The 20,736-nt window shown below is 40.7% G+C and overlaps 2 protein-coding genes across 2 annotated transcripts; both read left to right on the top strand.

The window, feature by feature from the left end:
• Positions 1-1,824: 1,824 nt before the first annotated feature.
• kifc1 (kinesin family member C1) lies at positions 1,825-10,340 on the top strand. Its single transcript, XM_080046131.1, has 17 exons — positions 1,825-1,871; positions 2,706-2,798; positions 3,033-3,132; positions 3,463-3,516; positions 3,659-3,739; positions 4,110-4,305; positions 4,407-4,572; positions 4,872-5,039; positions 5,326-5,442; positions 5,703-5,789; positions 5,914-6,111; positions 6,870-7,034; positions 7,238-7,376; positions 7,633-7,772; positions 7,951-8,024; positions 8,819-8,894; positions 9,135-10,340. The coding sequence occupies exons 2-17, from the start codon at positions 2,709-2,711 to the stop codon at positions 9,177-9,179; spliced, it is 1,896 nt and encodes a 631-aa protein (XP_079902257.1). The 5' UTR covers positions 1,825-1,871; positions 2,706-2,708; the 3' UTR covers positions 9,180-10,340.
• An 802-nt stretch (positions 10,341-11,142) lies between these two features.
• On the top strand, positions 11,143-17,483 carry zbtb22b (zinc finger and BTB domain containing 22b). The gene is made up of 5 exons (XM_080045009.1): positions 11,143-11,281; positions 13,520-13,750; positions 14,317-15,063; positions 15,509-15,793; positions 15,979-17,483. The coding sequence occupies exons 2-5, from the start codon at positions 13,520-13,522 to the stop codon at positions 17,002-17,004; spliced, it is 2,289 nt and encodes a 762-aa protein (XP_079901135.1). The 5' UTR covers positions 11,143-11,281; the 3' UTR covers positions 17,005-17,483.
• The last annotated feature ends 3,253 nt before the right edge of the window (positions 17,484-20,736 follow it).

Genomic DNA, 20,736 nt, shown 5'->3' with positions numbered 1-20,736 from the left:
TGGGCTCAAGTTAGACATAATAACATAGTATTGGACTTCCGCTCAATACTTTCACAATAAAACTAACGGTCGCGTAAAGACGAGATGTTTTTTTGAAGCCAAATTAGTTCGTTTGTGACCCTAATTCAGTTACAAATGTTAAATGCGAGTCAGCGTTGGCATACCATTAACTAGTACTGTTACTGAATTCAGGTCACAAACTAATTTAGCTGAAAAATAAACTTAAAAACATCTCACGTTTGTGACCGTTGGAGTGCTATTTGTGTACCGGTAATTCCTCCCTTTGGCCAAACTACAGCGATACGATCAACATGAAACATGACTGAATGTTTGTTTGAACTAAATCAAATTAAAACTATTTATTGTGAGTCAAATTTAGCCGATTAGTCGATTTCTTAACCTTCATTAGGACTATTTTAAATCGATGTAGCTGATTAGCCCTGCAAACGGGGCATGAATATGTTTCTGTTGATCGTGTGCCCTCTGGCGGCCACAACGAGGAATTACACCACTGGTATCAAAGTTACACACTTCAAACTGGCTCACCAAAATTGGACAATATAATATTGGTCAAATCTAGCCTGGTCTGATGAGTCTCGATTTCAGTTGTGAGATACAGATGGTAGGGTCAGAATTGGGCGTAAACTACACGATAGCATGTATCCATCCATCCTGCCGTACACTGTCAACCATGCCATGTTCAAAGTCACTTAAACCCCCTTTCTTCCCCATTCTGATGCGCGGTTTGAACTTCAGCACGTTGTCTTGACCTCGTCTACATGCCTGAATGCATCGAGTTGCTGCCATGTGATTGGCTGATTAGCTATTCGTTTTTAAAAGCAATTGAACAGGTGTACCTAATAAAGTGGCCAGTGAGTGTACACTTAATTAAGCCTATACACTTTCTTTTTTTCCAAACTGATTCTCCTCAAAAGAAAAAGAAGAAGAGGAAAGAAACGTTTTTTTTAAAGCAAATTATTTAGTATGGGACTATAAATAACAGCAAGTTAAATGTGGGTCGACGATAGCATTAAGTTAATTTTATAATATTAATTGTTTCAATTCGATTCAGTGTTGGACACGTTACTGTCGTAGTTTATGTTTATTCGTATGCCCTCTTGTGGCCAAGGGAGGAATTACACCAATAAAACCAACGGCCATGTACAGTAATTTAAATCTATTTTCCTGTCGTTCCAATACATATTTACATATTTGTCTTGGCTTTATAATTTTTTACTTTGAACACATGTTTAAAAACAACAAAAAACATCTAACGTCAGATCGTTTAAGTTTGATTGAAAGTGTGGAGCGGAAGTACAATACTTTGTTATTGTGTCTACCTTGATGCCAGTGGTGTAATTCCTCCATGTGGCCACAAGAGGGCACACGATCAACAGTGTATTTAGAGTAGACTACATCGAAGTAATACAATGAATGTTATAAAATTGACTTATGGCTAAAGTTGACTGACACTTTACTACTGAATTCAGGTCACAGACCAACTAATTTATCTTAACAAACAGAACAAACAAAAAGCTAGAATCAAGAAGCTACAGTAAACGAGCATAGACTGTAAAAAAGCGGGGAAAAAATAGAAGCAGTAAACATGGTCATGGATTGTGATGATACGTTTGATTTGTTCATAAAGTCATCGTCAACACACTGACAACCGTGCACATTGTGTTATCCCACCCAACCGGGACACTCCGCACGCTGTAACAAGCACACCTAAAGACGGAGGCGGGGTTTACGCTGGCTAAACCAATCACAACACTAGTCTTAAACACCCACCAAAACATTTCAATTTCAAATTCAAACGGCTGCGGACGGTGGATTACAGTGAACAGTAGAGAAATTCAACTTAAACAAAGGTAACTTTCTTTCATCTATTTAAGTTATAAAATACATTATTAATGGCAAAGGTTTAAAGGGAAGTTGCGAGGCTCTGCTCAGAAACGATACAGGAGCGATAGTGGCTATATTTAACGTAGCTATTTACCTTGTTATGCTCAAACTAACGGCCAGTAACAGCTAAGGCTAGTGATACCAACGCTGGCTAATTCGCTTTACATCGCTAGTTTCTTACAACTCCTACTTGGATTACTCACTTTATGTTTGTGTTGATCTAGAGTGTGTGTTTTTGTCTAATTATGTAGTCTATGGGTGTAGCAGACTGTTGGTTCTAAATGTTGTATGCGATCATTAATGTATTACTCTACCTATTGTTAACCTATATTTCGCTGATCGAACATTTACCAAAGTGGTGACATCAGATACTACCAACTGGGTTGGTAAATTATCCGAAACTTCGTCTGAATTACAGTACCGTTCACTTAAACTGCACCCATACGTCCTGTGTTAATGAAATACACTGGGAATCATACACTGAGATTTTCCTTTTACTTTCTGATATTTGTTGCAACGAAGAACGGGTGGAAATCTTTTGTCATGCAGTGGACATAATGTTTAGTTCATCCAGTTGTGGACATTTCTTTAAAACAGCAATAATATTTGAGAAATTGTGTTTTTAAACATGACTTTAGTATTTATATCTGAAATAAACTGATGCTTAGATGTTATGGTAATACAGGTTAGCCACAAACTGGAGCTAGTTATGTCCTGTTTTGAAAGTATGTTGTGACAAAGGAATGTTAATACTTGAGTTTGTTTTGATCATAATCATTTACCTCTTAAACCCCTGGCAGAACATGTCCCGCTTGCCAGTTTCCGCAAGCAAGAGAGTCCTTTCACACAGCACTGGAAGCTCAGATAATAGCCATGACATGGCGCCTGCTCAGGTTTGTGCCAAAAATCATATGCATCTTTCATTTCATTTGCTTTACTAGTTATTCTCTGTATTGATTTTTAAGTACAGGCTGCTGAGTGACACACTTCATGGACCCCATATAATAAATAGACGATAGAAAATGATCATGTATGATTGGTTTGCAAAATAATGTAAATTCTTGAAGCCCAAAAACCGTGGAGTCAATGCTCTTCTTTTACGCTGGTGGTGTTATTTCTCTTTGCAGAAAAGGATTCGTAAAGACCCGGAGCCTGTCAAACCACATGCTGCGGCAACAACCGTCGGTGTCAGGCGGCCTGTGGTTGCCACAGCCAGAGCTCCTGTGTGTAAGTTACTCACTCACTCAAACCCGAATGACAGATTCCTTGTTTATCAAAAAGCCGAAACTGAACCAAACTTTTCGTGTAAGCATTTGTGCATAGTAGAACTTTGCTTTGTAAACCACTTCTGCAAATGTGCATTTTCTCTCTAGATGCTTATTTGTGTAATTTACCACAATTTAACAGACTAAAATAGGACTCTGTGAAATAATGTTATAATTGCTAAATGTAATTTAAAAAAAAAAAGTAGTTAAGTATTTGGGGTTTTCTGTCCTGTTATTTTGGTAGGTAATAAGGAAAAACCTAACTCTCTGTCTCACGTTCCTTCTCACACAGCAAAGCTATTCAGAACTGCGGGCGCTGCCACCGTGGCTGGTGCTCCTTCCAGAGGTAAGACAAGTTTTTTTTAATGTCTTTTTTTTGGCCTATTGTTCACAAACACTTACCTGGAACAGTGATTGATCCTCATTATCATAAGCACTACTAGGTATTATTACCAGGGTAACACATGCTGCTGTTCTTGCTCCATCAGGTGTCATGAAACAGCCTCTAGCTTCAACTGCAGCAAGAGGCAACGCGAAGCCAGCTGCTGCAACCACTGGTGCCAAACCAGGTGAGATACCAATCCCACTGGGTTCTGTCACATCAAATTAGTTATTGTTTGGAGATTTTTTATTTGCTGTATTTCTGGCACTAGGGAACTAAAACTACAAGCCATTCTGACAAATGACAAATCAGGATTAAGTTAGATTAGTCATTAATATTAAAAGCATTTGAATTGGCCAGTGATTTAAAATTTTAGTTGAATTAACCTTTTCGGCAGCAATATGTTACTTTACAGCATGATTTGTTGTCTAAGTGCATATCCTTATTTAGAATAGAGCATTTTCAAAGCAACATGTGTTCTCTGGAAATGCCTATGTAGAATTTTTAGGCTGATGTTGCAATGTAAATCTCACACCTGTTGTTGATGTTGTGAACAGTTGTGGGTGGAAACAAGCGGCAGGGTTGGGACCTGAAGGGAAAGGTCAGCGACATGGAGGGAAAGGTCCGTAACTACCAGACCAAAGTCAAGTCAGTCAACCAGGAAAACGAGGTGCTGAAAAGCACTGTGGTCCAGAACCAAAGCAAAGTGGCTGAGATGGAGAGAACCCTTCAGAGGCAGAGGAGCCAGATCAGGTACAAGGACCATTTCATTTCTAAAAACTAATTCAATTACTTTTTTTACTGTCTGCTTGAACACTATTAACTGTCCTCAATTTTCTATTTTTATTTTTCAGTGACTATGAGGAGCAGCTGCAGGCCTTGGCAGGAGTCCGGGAGGAGTTGGAGGGGGTGTTGAGTGAAAGGAACACTCTTAACAAGGAACTCTCCAACCTGGAGGGAAAGTACAAAGTGATGGAGACTGTGCGAGACAGCCAAGAGACCGAGCTGCAAACCCTCAAGGTACAAAGTCTGCTGCTTTATAGCTAATGCTGCTTATTTTGGCTTTGCATTAGTATTATAATAAGTAAGTAATATGCCATTTTTCAGACCTTACCTGCCTGAAGTGTCTTAACCCAAATGGAACTTGTGCAATATCGCTACCTATAGATTTATACAGGACAATTATTTATTTTAGGGCGCAGCACCGCATTTATAAACCAAGAAAGGACTTGAACATTTAAAAACTAAGAATTTAAACAACATTTAAAAGACAAAGATTCTAGTTGAGAGTGTGTGTGTTTTGTCATTCCCCTTTTCAGATGAAGCTTTCAGTGCAGGAGGCCACCCTGTCCCGCGTGCAGACGAGCCTCAAAGAGACACAAGAGGAGGTGCGCTCTCTCCGAGACACAGTGTCCCAGCAAGAGGACAGCCTCCATGCCGGAGAGATGGCGCGCAGGCAGCTTCATAATACGATCCAGGAGCTCAAGGCAAGTTACAATGAGGGCTCAACTCAGCCCGGGATGGCACCCTCAAAGGTCTTTCAGCTGCTCCATCAGCTGGGCCACCTGCTTTGACTTGCCTCCAGTTCTTCTCCAGTTAAAACTCTTCTGAGGAAAAACAATGTTGTAAAATTACTCTTAATTTCTACGGTTGGTTTTGTCAAATTTGTCTTGACAACCAAAACGTTCTCCGTTGATTATACAACAACCAAAGGAACATTGTTTATATTCTCTGACTGATATCACTTCTTTGCCTATCACCCTTTTCGTGCAGGGAAATATCCGGGTCTTCTGCAGAGTACGTCCTCTGTCGGATGGAGGCCAATCCAAACATATCCAGCTCCCGTCCTGTGAGAACAACAAATCTATAACTCTGGCCAAAACTGAGGAGGTGAGAATCAGTGATGCCATTTCATCAGAAGCACTTTTTGTTGTTGTGAAAACTGTTTTCTTCTGTAGGTAATACTACGATTTATGTCTAGAAAAAATGGATGTACAAATCACCATAACTAACATTTCTCTTCGTGTCAAAGCGATAAAAAGTGCCCCGTAATAACAAAAGCACCTCAAAGAAGAAGTGACTGAAAGAAATAACGTTTAGCTTTGTGTGGTGTAACTGAAAAAGTAAATTCTGTCATCTCTACTTTTCAGTCTCACACCGGCAAAACTGCGGAAACACAGAAAAATTACAACTTTAATTTTGACCGGGTGTTTGGCCCACAGGCTTCACAGCAGGAGGTAAACAACATCCACACGTTGTACATAAAATAAACTCGAACTGTATAAAAAAAAACTGTTTTTTATTCTTGTGTTTTGTTTTATCAGAGCAGGAAATTCATTGCTATTGTCACTTTGTTTTCAGGTCTTTGAGGAGATCTCTCTGCTGGTGCAGTCCGCATTGGACGGATACAACGTCTGCTGCTTTGCCTACGGCCAGACAGGGAGTGGAAAGACCTTCACTATGGAGGGAGATGAGTTTGATGAAGCCAGGGGCGTCATCCCAAGAGGCGTGCAGCAAATCTTCAGAGCAGCAGAGAAACTGAGATCACAAGGCTGGGAGGTTAGTGTGTAATGTCCTTTTATACAGTCAATGGTTATGTCATGATGGGGAGGAGGAAGTAGAGTTCAAAATGAATTCAACTGATTTTTATTTATTCTTTTAAGTGCACACTGAACAACACTATTTGTTCACCTAAACTACAATAATAAATGCTCAACACTTTTACAGTGATTATTCAGAAACATATGGATGATTACTGAAGTCACAAAGTACATTCTGACACATATTTATAGGACAACACAATGTCACAATTCAGTGTGAGACAGATTTACAAAAACAAGCTCATTTAGAACAGGCTGTAGCACTGAGATTTTGTTTACACCGGTGTGATTTTTCTCAGAGCAATGCAAAAATCAATGTTAAAACTTAGAGATAACTTGGTTTAGGCTATTTAGAAGAATCACAGTGAGACACAATGAAGAGAATATTAAGGATTAAACCAAGTAGTTAAACACGTAAAGCCTGACTTTGTTTGTCATAGAAGAGATTAAAGATTCAAACATACTTTGCCATTCATAGAAGCTGCCTAACTAATGCTCAACCCAATGCAGTGCCACACACGAGAGGACATTTTCTTTTCTTTTCTTACACCGATATAGATTAATGCCGTTTCCTTTTTGTTTCTACCAGCCACCAAAACAAACAAGCATACATTTCAAACTACCAAATGTTAGTATATGTGGAGGTGATGCAAAGTCTGATGAGGGAAACTTGATTGTTTTTATTAAATATTGGAGCCATTTCTGTTCTTCATTCAGTTCGGCTTCACGGCGAGCTTTGTTGAGATTTACAACGAGACCCTACGCGACCTCCTGTTCACCGGGAAGCCCAACAAGAGACCCGAGCACGAGATCAAAAAGTCGGTTAACAACGAAGTGACTATCAGCAACCTCACCTATCAGAAGGTCTCCAACGAAGATCAGGTATGACAGGCAGATATCTCAGTCACTTTACTTACGCTCCTGTTAAGCATAAAAAGAATAGTACCTTATATTAATAGATCATAGTAAACCACAGCCGAACTGAGCTCATTCATTTTTATATTCATACAGGTATGATTGACCCATCAGTGTGTGAATTTGTTATCTCACTGTTAATGTTCTAATCGTTCCCTTCCTCCTGCCAGGTTCTCGGCCTGATTGCTTTGGCCAACAAGAATCGCTCCACAGCCCAGACGGCCCAGAATGACCGCTCCTCTCGGTCCCATTCAGTTTTCCAGTTGGATATCGAGGGAGTGAATGCTGGCAGGGATGTCAAATGCAAATGTGAGTGTAATCCCACTCATGACAGTATCAGGAATGTGGTTTAACTTGTAAGTGGCTAATATCAGAACCCTGTGGCTAGAGCTCATTAAAATCTGGTCTATTGACGCAGCATTCATGTTATTGTGAGTCTTGCCAACAGGTAGGTAACTAACAACGGGTATCTTGTTTGATGAGGCAGAATAATTGCAGTTTCTTTGCAATCTGATTTCACTGTATACTTTAATTTGAATTGTTTGACATGTTTTTGTGCACACAGCCACTTTGTGCCTGGTGGATTTGGCTGGAAGTGAGCGGATGCTGAAGAGCCAGTCTCAGGGCGAGCGATTCAAAGAGATGACGGCTATCAACGGATCTCTGTCCAACCTGGGAATCGTCATCGCTGCGTTGGCCAACAAGGTTTGTGAACAGGAGGATTGGTGACAAAGACAACACTTGGTTCAGATAGACTGCAGCTTTTGTGAAGCCAAAGATATTTGATTTATTAACTGGGAGTGACAAAATGCTTATCTTAATTCTGTTAACGTTTCAGTATTTATTTAGTTTATAACATGAATTGGTTTTGTTTGTGTTCCAGGAGAGCCACATCCCATATAGGAACTCTAAGCTGACCTACCTCCTGCAGGGCTGCTTGGGAGGAAACAGCAAAACGTGAGTTCTTTCAAAGTTTTTTTTTATTAAATGTTAATAATAACAAAATTGTAGCACAGAGTACACATTTTTTCCCCTTTTTCTCCCGAACATACCCCACCCACATCCCACCCTCACACCCAACAACACAAAACACACACCGCAAGAAACAAAAACAAACAATCGATCAATATGAAAAAAAAAAAAAAACACAAAGAAATAAAATTGAATCAAATAAAAAGGGGGGGGGGGGGGGTAGCTACTCTTCAATTAATGTGGTCGGTTTCAAAACGTGAGTTCTAAATCAACATAGCCTCAGTACACCAAAGTAATAATAATAGTCCATAGTACAGGGATCTTAACATATTCATAAGCATATTATTCTACAAGTAAGCTCTCAGACTCAGCCGCTGGGCAGGGCAGCCAACTTATTGCCCTACTATGTTTAAAATTTCACCCAGTAACGGGGATCCTGCAAATCGTTTTAATGTCTTTTAAAAGGCATTCAATTAATCTAACAGTAAAGCCTTGATTGTTATTTAAAAAAATCTTTCAAAAGTCTTAACATTTCTAAGACATTGAGAGAAGGATTTGATGATTTTCTCTTTTTATGATGTTGTAATTTAAAATCTCATTCATCGGTCTATCTATTTTTTTTATATTGTTTCCAAATGTCTCTGTGTAATTTAAGTGACACATTGTTATTATTATAACTGGCATTTTAGTTGTGTAAGAAAAATAGAGACATTTTAAGCATTTTTTTTTTCTTATGAGTTTATTAATGCTGAGTTGTGTTTCTGTTTCTCTGATCCCAGCCTTATGTTTGTCAACATCGCCCCAGAGCCAGACAGCTTTGGGGAAACTCTTAACTCCCTCCGGTTCGCCAGCAAGGTCAGTGCCTTCTGTGTTTGTTGATGAGACTTCCAACAATTTCTGTTAGGATAAATAAAGTTTATTCTTACTTTTTTTTTTTTTTTTGAAATCTGTTTACTAGTTTAACAAAATGCATGTATCACTCTGATTGTGTTATAATGTAAAATGATGTGAAATAATTATTTAATTGTAGGAGATGTTTGTATAGTTGTGCCTTTGGGATATTTGACATCTAATCTTTTGTGTTTATCTTTACAGGTGAACGAATGTGTTATTGGAACTGCAAGTGCCAACCGGAAGTAGAGCGAAGTGTTTTAAAAAACAACTTTGTCCTATTATCACCATGACAGTCACCGCTTTAAATGTTCATTGAAATTGTTTTGCATATTATGCTGTTTGTCACGTACTTTCAGCCTTCATTTGTGATCACCAATGAAGGCTTTTTTAAAAGGTTTTGTTTTTTGTGCTTTTACGTAACTAAAGTGGCTGTGTAAATAGGCATATTTCTATTCAGATTTTCTTTTTAACACATATAGAGCTTTGGGTTCTTATTTAATGAGGTAATTCTCTAATTGAGACATGCAATGTCTTTTGGACATATTTTAATAAAAGAGCCCGCATTACTCAGTTCTTTTTTTTTTAAGATTATTTTTTGGCATTTTCAAGCTTTATTATACAGTACAGAGTTGAAATGGGGAGACAGAGAGAGAGGGGGGATGACCTGCAGTAAAGGTCCATGGGTCGGACTTGAACCCGTGACCACTGCAACGAAGGCCGGAGCCAATATGGTACGGGCTCTATCCACTACGCCACCTGAGCGCCCCATTACTCAGTTCTTTTTATCTTTTTCTTTTCATATATAGCATGTTCTAATCTGTATAACTCACACAATAATTGCAAATAAAATGTTGTGCAACTGAAAATATTCTGTAATTTTTGGTGGTAACCTATGATGGTTTTATTCTCATTGTACTATTTTTTATATATATATATATAACTAACCTGTATTTCTTTTTTTTTTATATAACCTGTATTTATACAGGTAAGTCCCATTGAGACTGGAGACCATTTATATACTGATATCAGGATAACTATCAGGAGCGATTTAGGATTCAGTGGACAGACATGTTGATGGACACCTCGTCTTGTGGCGAACCACCGACTCTGTAGTTGAGGGTCGACCACCCAGACCTCGCCACAGCTGCCTCTCTGGCCCAATACTGTGTATTATGGTAAATGGACTTGACTTATATAGCGCCTTGTAGCCGATTTTCGCAGCCCCAAAGCGCTTTACATATCTTACCACATTCACCCATTCATACACACACTCATACACTCTCTATTAAAGAGATTCAGTAGAAAGGCTACTTATACTCGTATTTAACTCAGACAATTAACCCTTAGGTGCTCTTGGGGACGTTTTTGTCCTTCCGCACTTTTTTTTCCTCTCTTTTTTTGTGTATAACTTTGGCTGTGCTTATGTTAACTGAACACATTTTGGCCAGGGATTATTATTTTTCAAATGTTTTGTGAATTTCTACTCAGCAACTTTGTCATCTATAATAAAGGCTGGACACTTTTTGGTCCTCTCATGTCCTTAAATAATGCATATTGTTGTAAATTGTGTAACATTACCAAAGCCATTTTCCCAACCAAACAATTTTCTTTTTTTTTCTTGTTCTACTTTAAAGTCAGTTCGTTGTCTATGATATGGAAATAAACTTTCGTTTGTTTGAGAACTGAACATCTAGTGGCCTTTATTTTGGTTCCAGATTGCTTTGGCTAAAAAGCAATCTGTTATTGCAGTTGTGAGTTAAGTTTGCATGTCAACCCTGGAGGAAAAACAATACAATATTAAAGAAATATGTATCAGGCTTCCTGCAGATAATTTTACAGTCTTAAAAGCAATTTAATTTAGGCTATATTCTTCTGAAAATAAGGCCTCAGCTTAGCTGGTATTAAAATGTATAAAATAGTTCTTATAAAGCTCTCAAGATGCTAAGACGAGGGATGTAGGATTGTATTTAAAAGCTTTTTCCCCCCTTGCTGCGGTTTAAAAACACTAACGTATATATATATTTAGTGTCCAATATAATTGTATTTCCTTGTGGATGATTTGGGATAAAGATGAGAAACAGTCAAATTAGTGCAGATGTAAAATGTGAAATTGATTTAATTATTTATTTATTTAATACATTTTTTTTGTCGGCCAAAGTCTGGCTCGTCTGTCTGGAAACCTTTTAAAGGCGACGCGTCGCTGTCTGCTGCTGCAGGAGAGATCCGATGGGAAGAACATTTTCTAAAAATGGTGCGCAAACTTCGGGCCCTGGAGGAAGTGGCAGGACACCGAGCCGTGAGCCCGGCCACAGACTGTCCCTTTGAAGGCTGCAGGCTCAACTAAAACGGTCAGTTTAATGGTTTGTGTGTCTAGCCGCCTGAGCTAGCTAGCAGGCTAACAATCACATCTGTAACTGTATGATTAAAATGTGAAGCAACTGTTTCTGTGTCTGATGTCTGAAAGGAAAAGACTTCCATCAACAGCTACGTATGCACAATAACGCCAGCTTCATTTTCCACCAGCAGCTTTGCTTTTGTAGCTTGTCAACTCAAAGTGTGTCTGTGCTCCAGCTGTTGATTTCCCCATGCACTACTAACAACTGCAACACAGTGGCATGCAGGGCTCCTATGGGATTTCCTGTTCATGACCTTTTAATTGCATGTGTGTGTTTTAGTTTTTCTGTAAAGTGCAAAATGACACTGTTCATATCAGCATTTCATATTTATCATTGTGTTGTCAAAGTACAGTCAGTGCAGGAACAGTCTGTTATAACCCAACTGGCATTCATTGCATACAGTAGCTATTACATGCATCTAAGCTGTAAATATTCATCATGTGCAGCTCGTTGTCTCTGCATTCAAACAGAGTCACATGCAGCAGGAGCTGGCTTCACAAAGAGCCACTGTGTGACTGTGACTGAGGCTGAGATTGAACAAAAGAGACTTCAAACAGACACTTAAGGTTTGCAGTTGCACAAGGCGGTTCCCCAGCTCTGGACCGTCTCAAGTAGGATATTCTGCGTAAATTAAGAGTCTTTTCTAAGTAACAATGTAACCAATGGAGTTCACTGCTTCTTTGATTGGCTGCTCCGTCTGCATTCATCTAGTGTGTGATGAAGGATCCCACTTAATCAGAACATTCATCTTTGAGTCTTTTGGCTGTTTGAGAATTAGTCGAGTGGGGAAATAACCGGGAGTTAGATTAACTGGTATTTGCTTTTATTAATAAACCACATTTTGTAATTTTGACTTGATTGTACAAGTCTCTGAACTATACTGGAGGGATGAACACCATTCTTCAAAATGATTTGGTGTTCAGATGATGGTGGTGGTGCTAGAGAGCGCTGTCTATCCTCTTAGTCTGAAATATCCCATGTGTGTTTCATTGGGTTGAGATCTGGTGACTGTAAAGACCATTCAGTGACCCCACATGTGGATGGGGGAATTGTCATACTGTAAGAGGCAGTTACCATCAGGATAGAAATGTTTCTTCATTGGATAAAGGTGATCACTCATAACAACTTGATTTGCCTAGAACCTTCCCTCTTAACTAAGGGGACAAGTGGACCCAAACCATGCCATTTAAATGTCCCCTAGCGCATAACAATGCCACCAAATTTGAACACTGTAGGGGTAAAGCATTCAGGCCCTTACCGTTTACTTTATGTAGTCATACATGCACTAGCTAACTTGTGCAGAATTCAGTGTAGATGTGACTCATCATCTGACCATATCACTTTTTTCTCTGTAGAACAGTGCCTGCGGTTTCTGCACCACTGGGCTCTCAAATGTGTATTCATATTTGTAATGAGGGATTCATGCACCACAGCTCTGCTATAATATCCCTCTCTGTGTCATTTTGTCTGTTTTTTGCTTACAGTCTGATCATGTCTACCTGAGGAAGAGTTACCCTTCTGTTTTTAAAAATAATATATATACATATTTTTTTTACCAATCGCACTTATGCACTAGCTTCAAATCTGCACAGTCAACCAACATTTCTGACCTTATTTACTGACATCGTTCCCATATATCTACATTCAGCTGTAACTTTAGTCACTGTTGCTATTAGAACATGAGCCAATATTTGTGACTGAAGTTCCAGCATTCCGTGTCCTAACAATGAAACCTCTTTCAAAGTCACTTGGACCTTTACAATCTAGATGTATCATCAGAATCACCTGGGCCTGCTGTTAATTGCTTAATTGTACCATGTAGTGCAGCCTTGTGGAAGCATCTGCATTCATTAGGTTTATCATACCATTAATATTAGAGGGTAGAGTAATAAATATATTAAAGGCACTTGTGCCTTTAGTGTATTCTAGTATGTTATAAACTGGGAACTGAGTACCTGTAACTGTATTTTGGGAATAAAAAATAACAATAATTCATTACAAATCACTTACTTTCATTTCTTAAAAGGTATTAACGCAAAATATTCAAAAGGGATACTAATAAAGATATGGTGATGTAATATATTTGGAAGTCAGAAGAATGTCACACATACATTTTTTTTCTTTCTCACACTAATACATTAAACTCAACTGCCAAAACTAGGAGTCACGGAAATATTTTCTACCACCCAGATGCAGTCTTTGCCCATGGAAGTGGGAAGCAGCAGCAGCTCAGCCCCTAGCAACAGCTCTGGCTCTGTGGTGCAGGTGTGTTTCCCCGGCGCCCAGGCCTTGGTGCTGGACAGCCTGAACCGACAGAGGGAAGACGGCCGGCTGTGTGACCTCTCCATCCACGTCCAGGGACAGGTGTTCAAAGCTCACCGCTGTGTCCTGGCCGCCTCCTCTCCCTACTTCCATGACCAGGTGAGAGCACATTGCTGCCACTTCACTGCTAGGAAGCTTGTTCTCTACTTAGTATGACACCATAGGAAAGCTACATGGATTCATATATATACATTTCTGAGAGTGAAGCCCTAAAACATTTATACATAAAAGCATAAGAATTTTTTTAAAGGGACAGTGTACTTTAATTAACATTCTTAAAAAGAACATGTAAATGCACCTGAATGAGCTGCAAGGGTAGTTTTATTGGCAGTCCCTTTTCCTGTTGTTAATGGGAATCCTAAAGTAAAAACGACATAAGCACATTACATTGTAGTCTAAGCAACGTAAAACACAAAATAACATGCATAGGCCTACATAAAACAGATGCATGAATGTTAATTTATTTCTGGTGCATACCCAGCTGCTCATTTTATCCCAAGTTTCTGCTTTCTACTCAACAAGATCTAAGCTGTACCATGTACATTAATGACCATGATCAGTGTGTGAATGATATAGGAGGCCGTGGAGGCAGAGTGAGAGCTCTATGCTTATCATAACAACAATAAATGTGTAATTGTGATCTGTCGTTCTCCACCCTCTCCCAGGTTCTACTGAAGAACATGTCTACGGTCTCCATCCCGGCAGCAATGGACCCGCTGGCGTTTGAGAGCGTGCTGAGCTGCGCCTACACCGGTCAGCTCCGCATGCTGCGTGATGACATCGTCAACTACCTGACGGTGGGCAGCGTCCTGCAGATGTGGCACATCGTGGACAAATGCACCGAGCTGCTGAAGGAGGGCCGGGCTGCGGGCGCCAGCAGTGGAGCAGGAGGCAGCGGTGGGCAGGACGGAGCCAGTGTCGCAGCCAGCCGAGGATCAGCTAACCCCGGGTGCAGCAGCAGCAATGTTGACGGTGGTGCTGGGGGTGGTAACCGAGCCGGCAGTGATGGTTGTGTTGGTGGTGGTGGTGGTCAAGCCCGGGTTTTATGTTCCAACGAGCCCCAGCGAGCCTCACAACCTCCCAGCCGCCCATCAGTGAGCGAGAGCCAGTCTCCCAGCAGCACCAACTACTTCAGTCCCAGAGACGGTAGCAGCTTTGGGGGAAACGGTGCCGCCGTAGCCGGGACTTCAGTGGACGGAGGAGGAGCCAGCAACACACCCAGCTACTGCGCCCCATCAGGGGGAGGGGAGGCTTTCCTTATCGAGGGAGAGGAGGATGAGGAAGAGGAGGAGGTGTTGTACCACCAGAGGAAGAGAGGAAGAGCAGGAGGCAGCGGGAGGAGAAAGAAAACAAGCTCAGTGTCGGAGCAGGAGGTCGGGGTCAGCGACAGCTTTGGCGTGTCGTCCTATCAGGTGACGTATGAACAACCGACACTAATGTTAGTTTATAATGATGTGGAAAACTTTTTTTTTACTTTTTATTTTAAACCTATTTTCAAGCAGGGGGCGCCTTTAGCTCAGTCGGTAAGGCGTCCCCCGGCCGGGCCCAGCAGCAGACCCGGGTTCGATTCCCGCCCGCGGTCGTTCTCTGCATGTCACTCCCCTCTCTGCCCCATTTCACCTCTGTCTCTCTGCACTATCAATAAAGCATAAAAATGCCCAAAAAATATCTTAAAAAAATATATATATATATATTTTCAAGCAGCTCAACAATTATTTCTTTTTTAAATATTAAAATGGATGGATGGGAATAATTATAGATAAAAAAGCAACATATCTGCACACATTTTAAGTTACTGTACAAAGAACAGATATCATTCATTAACTGTATTATAATGTGAAATGTCTCTGTTGAAAGGATGGGGAGGACTCAGCATTGCCAATGCAGAAGCGTCCCACCTACAGCCAGCCCAGCATCATGCCTCGTAAACAGTGGGTGGTGGTGAAAACAGAACGCATGGAGGATGACGACCTCATAGTAGTGTCTGGGGAGGAGGGAGGGGAAGAGGAGGAGGAGGAGGATGAGGAGGAGAGGGAGATGGAGCTGGCCAGAGAGAGGGAGAGAAACAACTTCAACATCTCCAACGTGAGGAGCCTTTCAGCCGAGCTGGGGGGCAGAGCCGACAACGACATGGACTCACAGGTGAGTTGGAACCTACAGGCTACCGTTTCTCAAAATATTTTGATAGCGGAAGTTTTTATTAGTAGAAAAATGTGTCTTTTATAAGTGAAACTGAAATAAATCCATAGTTTTACAAGTACATATTTTTTGTTTTAGTTTTTTTGCATTCATCAGAAATCTAAAACCCCTTCAATGTCTGTCTCCAGGTGGACTACTGCCAGTCTTCAGAAGACTACCTCAAGTTTGAAGGCAGTTTAATGGAGCAGACTTTAGCCCAGCACCTTCATGACAGCGCAGCGGGTCAGAGCCAGAGCGCTAGTCGTGCTGTGTCAGCGCTGCTGGGCCAGGTCCAGTCTGCAGCCTCGGCCCGGGCCCAGCTCTTCCCCCTGGACATGCAGGGGAACCAGATCCTCCTGTACAGCCAGGCCTCTGGCCTCTCTCTGGACCCCGCCGCCCCTATGGGGATGGCAGGGGGTTTGATCAGTGGAGCCTCTTTCAAAGGTCCCGGTCTGGAGCACGGGGCCGTCCACCTGTCGGTGCAGGGCGCTTTGGGAGTGGATGGCCTGGACAGCGGGGGGAATGGAGGTGGGAGTGGAGGCAGTAACAGCAACTTGGGGGTTTCAGGGAAAGTGTTTATGTGCCACTGTGGTAAGACCTTCACCCACAAGAGCATGAGGGACCGCCACATTAACATGCACCTGGACCTGAGGCCCTTTCACTGCCCCGTCTGCGCCAAGAAGTTCAAGATGAAGCATCACCTCACCGAGCACATGAAGACGCACACCGGCCTCAAGCCGTACGACTGCCTCGGCTGCGGCAAGAAGTTCATGTGGCGCGACAGCTTCATGAGGCACCGGTCGCACTGCGAGAGGCGCAGCGGGCTGGGAGAGGGCGGCGAGGGAGGGAATAGAGGTGGTGGAGAGGAGGGGCCAGATTTGATTTCCTCCCCTCACCTCCTCCTGTCTGCAGGAGAGGGACAGGGCGGGGTGCTCAGAGGAGGAGCCTCTGTTTCTGCTCAACATCTCCTGTCACCGCAGCACACCAGTGTCTCAGCCGGCAGCAGCAACAACAGTGTGAGTAACAGCGGCAACATGGCGGCTTCTGGGGCGCTTCTAGGGGTCTCTCAGAGTGCAGGTCGGGGATCAGGGATGTTTGGTGCTCTAGGGTTGGGTCGACAGGTGTGTGATGAGGACGTGTGTGAAGTCGGTGCCAATGATAGCAGCGTGACTTAAACCAAAAGTGTGTGTTGTGTCCAGCTGGTGCCTCAGTCGTGCTTCTTGTTGCTGCCGCTGTTCTTACATTTTACATTGTAAACTTTGCAGAAGCGCAGTGCTCTTCTGAAACACCTGTAACTGCCAATATTTCAAATAGAAAGTGTGTACTTTGTAAAGAGTGGAGAAAAACAGGCATGGCTCCAATTGGACACACAAACTTAAGAACTTGTAAATGTTTGTAGAAAAATAGGATTTTCAGAGTCCAGTCGACTGTTGTGCCGTGAAGTTTCTGAAATACACTTGTGGTCGTGCTGATGCCATCTTAAAATGATCCACAATTCTCGTTCCTCAAAGACTTAAGGAAACTTTCCTCCGAAAAGTGGCCTCATTAAATATGGACCTTATGTCTCAGTGAGTAAGCTATTGTTTTAAATATCAGAAATGTAATTACATTTTTCTATTTTTTTTTGGGAAGAATGTTGTGCGTGTCGAGGAGAAACCAAAAATGAAAAAATAGTGCTTCACTAACTGTTACCTTCTGTCCCAACATGATGGCATCAGTGGAGTATAACATTTAAAAAAAAGACTTTTCTGAATTGCTGTGATTTTCTGCAGTATTGTAATGTATAATCTGCAAGAGGAAACTTACTTATAATTCAGCTAAAGAACAAGCTGAATTTTGCAGATATGTAAGGTTTTTGTTTTGTTTTAATTTTGGTGCAGCAACAGTGGTGCATCTGTGTTTTCACGTAACTCTCAGCACTGCCATGTTGTTTAGATAGTCCTTCTTTGCTGCTTTGCTGGAGGCCCATCCTGGATTACAGGAAAAGGCACGATCATTTATCCTCATCAAAAGGGAACCCTGAAAGGTCTTAGACGTGTGCACAGGAATGAATATATACCAGAATATATACCAGGAACAAGTTTGTCTTTTGGCTGCTCTTTTTTTTTTCAACTTAAAAACTCAGGTTGCGTTCCGAATCGCATACTCTTTCTTTTTTCTATTCTACATACTACATCTGACGATAAAAAGAATCCAGTTAGGATGCAGTAGGCATACTATTGGGACATACTTTACTCTCTTATTTCATCATAACATTGCGCCTTGATATTGCCTCTTGCTTTTATATCCGTCGCATCCCCGTTTGTTTTCATATGGAGGCTTCGTCGATGTGACGTCACTTCACGTGCGCACTGGATTGTGGGTCAGAATCGCCCAAATAGGATGCACTTTTCAACACTAACAATCTTGGCCGCATGAAGTAGGACATCCGGGTACTTCTAACCATCCTAAATCTGGCCACAAGAATCGGGACATCCTAAATCTTTTTTCTACATACTATATAGTAGAAAGTATGCGATTCGGAACGCAACCTAAATGTTGTTTGTGTGAATGTAGCAAAAAGTCCAAGAGAATTGTCGATCTGTTTTCCAATTGGTCCAGCCCTATATAAACATATACACTACCTGTAACTAATGAGCTGAACACTTCCTCTCTGGAGGTTCAGCTTTGCTGCTCTTACCTGCTTTCACTTTCTTGTTGTTCATAAAAAGATCTGCATTGAGAATTATATTATTACTGTAAATATATAGAAATATATGTGTTTTTTTTTACTCAGACTTGGAACAAATACTAACTTGTAATCCTGATGCGTTTGCTGCCGTTTTGTCTGCTTTGAAAATAGTTAATCAATTGTAGAGAAAGTGGGTTTACTGAAAATGATCTTGAAGCTACAGTGAGTCTCTTCAGAAATATTAAATTCAATAAGGAGTATTGAGACCTAACAATGGTCAATGGTCTTATCTAAGCTATACAGTGTATAGTGTGTTTACAAGCCAATGAATGGCGGACTAAAGAGATTTGTAATCAATTGATTGACCCGGATGAAAAGAAAACCTAATTTTTTCAGTACCTTTCAATGCACACAAAGAAGTCAAATATTTGTTTTATTCTTTTTACATTACAACATCTGGTTATGAGGAGTGCCACACATTTCATTTTCTTATTTGTTCGGAATTGTCTGTCTTTGAAATTTCAATATTATATTTCCTGCAGTAATTTTAAAAAAGCATCATAGAGTCATTCAGGTCCTGATGTTCTTTGTTCACAGGTCAAGTTGTTTACCTTTGAAACCTCAGAGAAACGTAACCTCATAGTTTCTCTTTCATTTTCCTCTGCTGTTCAAAGGAATATGTTTTCTTTTGGGTCCCACTGTGGTTAAAACACTCTGATTGTTCTGTTCTTTATCTTCACTGGGATTGTTACAGATATTTTCAGTACTATAGTATCTCATGCATTTAGGGACAATACTGAAATGTAATGGTACAACTACTGAAGACCCACTGGCTGGTTATTACACTACAGATACTGCACAGAATAAATACTTTCTGTTTTTGTTTTATATTCATTAAGACACTTTCTGTATTGGGTTTGTAAAGGAGTATGTGATCGTTTTCTTTACAACATTTTTGAAAGTGAAACATTACCATATAGGTTCAGTTGCCTTACCAGCACATTGAGTTACTTAAATGTATACTGTTCATTGTATTGGGACAACACATTAACAATTTAACCATTATAACATATTAGTGCACAAAACATATTAAACTGCAGGTAACAATAACATCATTACTGATGCTTTACACTACATCACCAGATATCTCTCACTGGTGAAACTACAAAACTGATCAACTATTTATATATAGTTTTTTGATAAGGGGCCAATACAAGCATTATGGTACATTCCAGTATTTATAAAGGAGTCACCTTGTTCATTTCCATGTTGTTTGTTATTTTAAGTTGTTGAAATAATAATGAAGCTGCTTGTAACTCCTTCAAAATGTTAAACTTAACCACAGACTGTAGGTGAAGCGCTCACTCTACGTCAGACCAGTTCTATATACAGTGTGCACCTAGCCTGGTCCAACCAGACCATCGTACTTCATTTCATTTGTACAGAAGACTACTGGAGTGAAATGAAAATTGAGCGGAAGTAGGTAGGTGGGCGGTACCAGAATAGTGTGCACGTACAGGACAGACTTTAGTTCAGACTGTCCAGACCTGCCTGCCATTTGTGATTACTTAAGTGAAAGGCTTTTAATTACAATGTTTCTGCAATCAGTGTTTGTTTTCAAAGCCCCCCCCGCCCCCGTGGTCATACTTGGTATTGTATTTAAGTGATTATGACAATGTAAACTTGCAGCAGTGTGACAATAATATGTGTTTATGAAAATATAGCAGTATTATTGTTTCACTTCTACTCTAATGTACTTTAACCAAATCAAACTGTGTAGAAAAACAATGTGCCGGTGTAGCTCCAGCACAGACAGCCAGTGGTGGAGGACAAAATACATACAGTATGCGCTTTTAAAGATTGTGCATGCCATCAGAGATGTTTTAACATTTCCAGTTATGTAGGACAAAGGGAAGCACGATATGAATGTTTTACCTTCTATGAAGGCTGAGATTGGATATTTTTATACGCAGGTTTTGAGCTCAGACAAAATGAAAGGATGATGGGTTTTTACATGCGTTTCCTCTGTAACTTCTTCAGTTGTGTTTGTGGAAAATGTTGGTTTCACATCAGTTCCTGTTTGTATATACGCCACTGCTGAACAGCTGCAGAGAAATGCCAGATGATTGTTAGCGCAGTGTGTGAGAAATGTGGTGTGAAATGGTGAGGTAATGCTATTTCCAAGGTGTTGACTTTAAACACATTCAAGTGTCAGTGCCCCTGCATATACTGTAGA

This window comes from Ammodytes marinus, assembly GCF_949987685.1.
Source record: "Ammodytes marinus genome assembly, chromosome: 17".
NCBI classification, from domain to species: domain Eukaryota; kingdom Metazoa; phylum Chordata; class Actinopteri; order Uranoscopiformes; family Ammodytidae; genus Ammodytes; species Ammodytes marinus.
This window is presented reverse-complemented; position numbering and strand designations above follow the sequence as displayed.